This window comes from Nanorana parkeri, unplaced genomic scaffold (genome assembly GCF_000935625.1).
Source record: "Nanorana parkeri isolate BGI_ZX_2015 unplaced genomic scaffold, ASM93562v1 scaffold149, whole genome shotgun sequence".
Taxonomy (NCBI): domain Eukaryota; kingdom Metazoa; phylum Chordata; class Amphibia; order Anura; family Dicroglossidae; genus Nanorana; species Nanorana parkeri.
In genome coordinates, this window is record NW_017306417.1 from 129,030 (window position 1) to 137,411 (window position 8,382).

General features: G+C 43.1%; 1 protein-coding gene across 2 annotated transcripts in view; it reads left to right on the forward strand.

The window, feature by feature from the left end:
• The window catches only part of STK39 (serine/threonine kinase 39), a 245,451-nt gene that overhangs the window by 36,973 nt on the left and 200,096 nt on the right, over nt 1-8,382 (forward strand). For both annotated transcript variants that reach the window (XM_018554245.1, XM_018554244.1), the window contains exon 2: nt 155-267. In XM_018554245.1, the coding sequence (XP_018409747.1) occupies nt 155-267 (113 nt within the window). The remainder of the gene's footprint in view (nt 1-154; nt 268-8,382) is intronic.

Below are 8,382 nucleotides of genomic sequence, written 5' to 3' on the forward strand. Positions count from 1 at the left end.
CCCCCCCCCTTCCCCATAATGAACTTGTTTTAAGATATCCACCATGGCTGTATCAAAACAATTCTCTCCTAATAACTTTGGGACATTTTGCTGTGCTTGTGTTTTCGTGACAGATCCTCTGTAACTTTATTCACTCTTGATTAATTTGTTTCAGGAAGTGGCGCCACAGCAGTGGTCCAGGCAGCGCTATGCAAACCCAGACAAGAGAGAGTGGCCATAAAGAGAATAAACTTAGAGAAATGCCAAACCAGCATGGATGAGTTGCTAGTAAGTACAGTGTGTTGTTTTTGGACTTATCAGCGTTATCACAGCGGCTATCTCTACTTGCTGTCAGCAGAAAATAATTTAATGTCCAAACTTGTTCTAGCTTTTTTTGATTCTGAACAGTTACTGATACATCATTTCTGAGCTTTTTTTTTCTTCCTTTTCTGATCATTGGTGTACAAATAATTATGTTGGCTCTGATTGGGAATGACTTCTCCCATTGTGTATTAATTTGGCTTTGTCATTGCAACATTTTTATTGATGCAGCTTGATCATGTTTTCTGAAATCTTTGCCTTTTTTGCTACTCATATTTCTGTAGAGTCTTTCTCTAGTGGCTTTTGATCGAGCAGCACAACCGCAAGCCCTGCTAAAGAACTGCTTAAATGATATCTGTGTATAGCAATTGCTCTTTATTATTCCAGCTGCTGTAAAGAGTGACATGTGACTGGTTGTTATAGAATAATTTACCTTGCATATCAAGAATTCTCCTGCACTGTTCAAAGTACCAACATATGATACATTGATGTACATGAAATAATAAAATGTATTAAATAATTCAGGCAAAAACAAGTATAAAATATGAATCAAGAGGAGTAGAGAGGACAGGCAAGAGGTTGAGATCCTAAGATATGATAGGTAAGGGAGATGACAGTGAATGAAAGAGATGGAAGGTAACTACTTGGTTAAGGAAGGTTTGGGAGGAGAAGGAGTAGGGTAGGAAGTATTGGAAATGTTGGTTTTATGGATCTCTGCAACTGTATGGAAAGTAGGAGCAAGTGTAATTTAACAAGGAAGAGAATGACAGAGATAGAGTGGCTCTAGAGAGAAATATTATAGTTGTGAATGGTGAATAGGGTTATGCAATGAACAGGGAGGATGGTCTGGGGAACCATGGCCATCCCCTAACATTTTACTCTCCCAATGCTGCTCCTTGAAAAAATGATTCATGCCAGAAAATACAGCTTTCGCTATACTCCCGGCACTGTGACTGTGAGAGCTGCGCTTCTCATACACAGACACCACACTGTCATTTATCCATCCCCCCTTTCCCCTTATCCATGTACTGTAGTTTGTGAATAATTAACAGAATTTAAAGCATTTGGTGAATGGACATGAAGAGAAGAGGGGTCATTAATCTACAATATGGCTTTTGTGTATGAGAGCTGCTGCTCTCAGTTACAGAGCTGAAACTATAACTCAAGTTATAAATCCTGGCACAAATCAAATCGTAAATCATAAAGAAAGGGTCCGGATCCAAAAAAATGGCATACACATCAGTGGCGGAACTACCGCCGGTGCAGGCGGTGCGGGCGCCCGGGGCCTCATGCTTTAAATCAGGGTGGTACAGACAATACATTACATAGGGCTTAGGACATCAGCAAATTGGTAGCTATGCCAGCTTCAAGGAGACACAATTAATAGCCAATCACTGTGGACCAGAAGAAAAATCTCAGTTCTAATGCAACATTTTTGTGTTTTTTTTCTAATCTTTGTTGTCGTCTTTCATCATGATTTATTTAAGGAGGCAGTGAGCATAGGCATATTGGCTGCTGAAGGTGTAATGGACTTTATTAGTTGCTTTTCCATTACAAAGAAAGAAAAGTAGCTTATTGGGTTATATTGTTTTACCAGTTCCTCATTTTAAAATAGTTCTTCTGCTTTTTCTAATTAGTCTGCATTACTTTCCTTTTTGGATAACCCTGTTTTGTAAGCTGAAGATCCCTTTCTCTAATGCTTGTTTACTCCTTGTTATTTTTCAACTGCTAATGCAGAATTACTAGTCTGTAGCTGATTGTTTGTTGTTGCTGCTTACACTTGTCTTTAAAGTCCAATTAAACCTTCAGTTTATATCAGATAAATACATTGCATGTGCTTCATAAGAAAAGGTGTGCAAAATCTTTTATTTCTAAAGCAGCCACAGCTGCCTGAAAAGCCTGTTCCTTGCCAGCATGTTGCAGAACGGGACCCTTGCTGTCCGTGGGCAGCAAGCAGCAGTCTCTACAGAGGTCCTGCACACCCCATGCTAAGTTAGAGCCAGAGCTCTCCAATCAGCAGAGAACATTAGCTTTGCTGATTGTATAGCCATAGGTGTGACTCAGCAAGGGGGTGTGTCAGACTTTTGCAGCATGCTGGCAGGGGACAGGCACAATTGAGCACAGTTGCAGCTAAAAAGTCGTGTGTTGCAAATCAATGGGGCAGCGCGGCAACCGGTGTGTGCACTAGCACACGATCCTGCGGTCCCGGGATGTGCGTCCCAGGTGTCGCTCAGGTCTGAACCTAGCCTTAGAAAGAACAGCACAGTCATTTGCATATAGTGCCTTGAGACATACGGCACCATTTGACCAATTAAGCAATGGACAGAATTTGAACAGGGTCTTTAGGTGCCAGTGACAGCCAAAAATATTTGTTAAAATCAAACTTTATTGAAATAAATCATCTTAAAAGATTTATTTGTATAAAAACAACCCCCATAAAACCAAATCACATTTCATGTTTTAATCATAAACAAAGCGAAAGCTCCTGTTGGTATATAACCTCCTAATACCACTCCATGAATAGTAGAAATGCCAATCTATACAATAGATCATGACATGGTTATACATCACATCAAATATTAATAATGTAAACCTCAACTTGTGCGGTTCTGGGACTGGTGGCCAGGGGGCACGGTTTGGTGTGAAAGCCTTTTACTTTGATGTATAACTTCTTCCAGAGGAGCTTCTGATTAGCAGGTCTGTGGCCTTATCTAGTCTTTCTTTGGTTGGGGATTCGCTCATGGCAAAGATCCATCTTCTTGCGGGTTAATCTTCTATGCAGTCATTTGTCAAGGGGCAGAGGTGTTCCCAGGCGCACAGACCCTGAAGCCAGTATTATTCTCGGCAAACGTTAATGTCACTTCGATGTTGATTACCTCCATCTTTTTCCTGAAGAAGCACGAAGAGCACGAAACGTGTTGAAATGTGAACCGCTCCATTTAATAACACATTATTAATATTTGAGATGATTAATTTGAATAAAGTTTGATTTTAACACATATTTTTGGCTGTGTCACTGGCACCTTAAAAATCCTGTTCAAATTCTGTTCATTCCTTAATTGCTTTATGAAGAGAGCACACTGTAATACATTGAATACTCTTGTTTTAATGCACCTGGAATGTATTTAACCGCTTTGAACCTGAAGATTAAATTTGGCCCCTGTTCACACTTCTTCGGGTGTGACAGCATGTCCGTGTGTATATGCATTGTTGTGCACTGTCTATAAGGCACCCCATTTATTTCAGTGGGCTGCCCTATGCATGATAATCACACCAAAGTAATCCTAGCTTTTTTTTTTCCCCCGAATAGTACTGCTCAAAAACATATGCTACTTTACTATGTGTATTCATGTGATTTCATGAACTTTAAAGAGCATAGAGAAGCAAGGTGCGTTTGGGTGCCAATAACAACAAATGGCACTGTGGCTCATCTTGCAAAGTGACACGCATTTCAGTTTCTGTTGCCACAGTGCACAAAGTTGGACAGGAGTTTAAAGTCTATTTGAAACCTTTTTTTTTAAATTATTGTTAAGCAGTCAGGCTCCATAACAAGAAAGGAATATGAGATTTTCTTAAAATTATGCATTAGTGCTTAGAATAACATGAAGCTGCCTTGTGCTGACAACACACTGGAGATCCAGATCACTGTTCTCACACCAATCACAATGGTCCAGATCCTCACGGTCTGACCTATACCCTGCACAATGCTCCAGTGAAGACAGTGCATGTCTTCTGATACAGCAGTGGGGGTGAACACAGACACTACATGGACTTTAGTGACTCTGGCAGATTTTAAGTCGGGACGGGTACAGAGTATACAGGTACAGAGTAAGGCTTATGCCACTGCGCCCCCATCTTAGTACAGCTTGCTATGAGAGATTACCTTGCTCTCCATTGCAGAGAGGTTCACCATGCAGCTCTGCCCAGTGCTGCACCACCTTTTAGCGAAAATGTTCCCCTCTGGCCCATGTTAACAGTGCACATGTGCACCACAACCTCATTGATTTATATGGGTGAGCAGCTTCCTAGCCTTCTGGAAATTGCTCACCATTATAATGAGAAGAAAAGCCCTGATGATCTGCTAAGATAACCCCCTCCACAGAGACAGAGTGTGTTAACCAGGCTTGGAAAAAGTCAATATCTGGAAAAGGGGTTAGCTGCTGGGAGCCCATAGGCAATACAGGTGATGAAGTCTTGGCCCTCTGCTTGCCTTTTTTAGGTACAGTTTAGAATACTCAGAAAAAAAAATTGTTAAATAAGTAATAATGCACTTTATAGGTCTTAAAGGCTCCTGATACAATTACACAGTGAGGGGCAATCCGCAGGTGGCAGAATGAAGCAAAGGACGATATACTGGAGAAGATTAATCATTTATTACTCCTAATTCATTTCACTTAGGCAAGTTTAGTCTTGCATGGCTGGTTGCAGGTCAACAGTTTTATTATGTTGTAAGGAAAATGGTTTTCACTAAACTAAACCGCTAAAGGTGAATTCACTAGTAGGATGTAGGAGTGAAACAAATGAGGTATTAACCATTAAGATATTCCTAAAACGTGACCATTACTTTGACCTTCCTGTGCAATTTTATGAAAGAATTTCAGATAAAATGTTTAAAGAGAAACTTCACTCTACTTTGTTAAAATTAAATTCCCTCTCTCTAATAATTGCCCCTGTATGGTAATAAAAAAATCCAACATAGCTCCAGCCAAGGTTTTTCCTGGGTTCCTCTTCTCCCATGCCGCCATATTGAAATATCTTGCATGTGCACAAACATGCTGCGGGTCTCTGCCAGGTATTTGGGAACTAGTGCCAGGTCCCTAATACTTGGCCGCATGTCTGCACACGTGCAGAGTCTCACGGAGCACATGCACCCCTCACTAAACCAATGCTTCCTGGGATGTGTGATGTGAACATTCCAGAGCCAAAGGGGAAGGGGCATCCCTACATCGTCCTCACATACGGAATGAATCAGGAAGTGGAGGGTCTCACCTCTACCTACGCAAAAAAAAGTAAAAAAAGGGGCGACCTAATAAAAAAATAAGTATTTTGATTTGGTAAAATAGGTAAGCTATCTGTGATCCTGTTAGTGGGATGTGGAAGGACCAAATGAGGGGAAGTTAATTTACTTAGTGAAGCTCAGCTTTAAAGAGCGCCACTGACAAATGACCAGATAAACATACATTCCTTCCAACGTCCTCTTGTCACCTTCGCAGGAGAGAGTGGTAATGTTAGGTTATAAATAGGAACTATTGAGAGCAGCAGAAGAACCAGTGAGAGGTGAGGAGGAACCAGTGAGGGGCGCGGATGATCCAGTGAGAGGCAAAGAGGAGCCAGTGAAAGGGACGGATGAACCACTGAGAGGCAAAGAGGAACCAGTGAGAGGCACGGTGAGAGGCACAGAGGAACCAGTGAGAGGCACAGAGGAACCAGTGAGAGGCGCAAGGGAACCAGCGAGAGGCACAGAGGAACCAGTGGGCGGCACGGAGGAACCAGTGAGAGGCAAAGAGGAACCAGTGAGAGACGCGAGGGAACCAGTGAGAGGCACAAAGGAACCAGTCAGAGCCACGGAGGAACCAGTCAGAGGCACGGAGGAACCAGTGAGAGACGCGAGGGCACCAGTGAGAGACGCAAGGGAACTAGTGAGAGGCACGGAGGATCTAGTGAGAGGCACGGAGGAACCAGTGAGAGGCGCGGAGGAACCAGTGAGAGGCACGGAGGAACCAGTGAGAGGCACGGAGGAACCAGTGAGAGATACGGAGGAACCAGTGAGAGGCACAGAGGAACCAGTGAGAGGCGCGGAGGAACCAGTGAGAGGCACGGAGGAACCAGTGAGAGGCACGGAGGAACTAGTGAGAGGCGTGGAGGAACTAGTGAGAGGCGCGGAGGAACTAGTGAGAGGCGCGGAGGAACTAGTGAGAGGCATGGAGGAACTAGTGAGAGGCGTGGAGGAACCAGTGAGAGGCGCGGAGGAACCAGTGAGAGGCGCGGAGGAACCAGTGGAGGCACGGAGGAACCAGTGAGAGACACAGAGGAACCAGTGAGAGGCAAGGAGGAACTAGTGAGAGGCGTGGAGGAACCAGTAAAATCTGCAGAATACCCAGGAGAACGACAATCCCAGAAGGGTCATTTTCTTCAGGGGATAATTTCACAGCATCAGAGAGAAGTTTGCCACAGTGGCAATCCTTGTTTGCTTGTCTGAGAAAGATGACTGGTATCTAAAATCTAACAACTTTCCATAACCCCCCATACAATGAAAATCAGGTGAATATAACAGGGATAGGACTAAAGTCACTTGGAGATGTAGAAAGTAGATGTGCAAAGACTACATCATTAACATGTTTCAGGCAATGGGTGGTGTTTAGGTTGGTTTATATGAGGGGAGAGTACATAAAGAACCAACTAAGAACATAGGCCAAGAAGCAGATTGGAGGAGGGAAGGTGGTAATGGAACCTAGAACACCAGGGTATGAATAGTGCTTCCACTTTGCTGGCTATACAGTGATTGGAAAGTGCTAAAATCAAATTCATTGTCTGGTAAAGCAGATAATATACTTCACTTGAGTTTTTAGTTGTTTGCCTGGAGTTCTGCTTTACTAAAGTGCTATTGTTGGGCTGTGGGTCCCATTTTGCATTAAGATCCAGACTTTCTCTACACCCCCTGATCATTCTTCTGTCCCCAAGACCTGTGTGTGTCCAGAGCAGGATGAGAAGTTAGACCTTCAGATGTGATATGACACAGCATGACAAGGCAGCCTGTGAATGTTTATTAAATGTATAAACACGTATCCCTGCAGGTTTACTCCTACAGAGTTACTATTGTGCTACATTTCATAATATTCATTGGCTTGATGTTAGACAGAACAGTATTACGCCACGCTGCTACACAAGGACTCTTAGAGCGTAACTTTAAGGAACACCTCAGACGAACAAATAAAAACCACACTGTGGTTCGCAAATGTGTTCTTTTAAAAGTCATGATGTTGTTTTTTATTCATTATTATTGTATATTATTCATTTTTGTTCAGCTGAAATTTGAAGTATATCAAGTGTAGCTGCTCTGTAAGCCATGGTGGGTTGCTTAGATTGGTTTGCAGAAGGGAGGGACTGGTGAGCCCAGTGTGCGGATTCTTATGGGACAGGTGAATGGGCTCAGCACAGATTTCTTTTTTGAAAGTGTTGTCACCCTCCTTATGCTATGCGCCCCATTACATCTTTCACTTATAAAACTTTTTCCACCATCTGGAAAGTCCTTCTCCTGTTTTTCATACTGCATGTGTGCAGGCATGGCACAGGTCTCGGCCATGTCTTTGGGACCTAGCTGACTTTGCAGCATGTTGGCGCATGCACAGGAATCCATACATGCACACACATGTCAAAAATCTCTGCCCGGTCCCAAAGAGCTAACAGAGGCCTAGTGGATGTCTGGCATGCATGGGGTTTCCTGTGCATGAGCAAGGTCTGCAAGGTCCCAGATGTGCAATGTGTTTGCGTATGCAAGGCATTTAAACTGCGAAATACTCCATCCCACAGCCTCCTTCAGCAGCACAATGTGTTCAAACAACCCCCCTGCTCTGTCCCCCTGTCCGCATGTACTGTAGTTTCAGCACATGTGCTCAGTAGCAGAGCCATCCTTTCCCAGCTGATTTCTACTCTGCAGAGGGTTATGAGAGGCACACATCAAGACAAATTGAGATACATAAAAATGTAGGTAGTGTAACTGCAATTGTTTTCATCTGTTAGTAGTTCAGCTTAGAAGCTGAACTCTGGACAAAATATTTGTAATAGCTTCAGAGGAGTTTGTAGCTGTTTAACTCTGCCGTGTAGCAATTCAGAGTTTGTTTTCTGCACGCATCTTTAAAACATTGCTTATAATTGTGTTGCATAGTACAACTCTCACTATACATTCACTCTCACTGACATCAGGGCTATAAGTATGGCAGACACCAGCACTGGCCTCATGTCTCTGCCCTCATCTAGCCTTGCCCATTCACAAAATGTAGCCAGTGATGATGCTGCAGACATATGTTTTTTAAATGGCCAGAGACTGGATAGACGAGACACAAGCATTGATGTTGGGTGGTG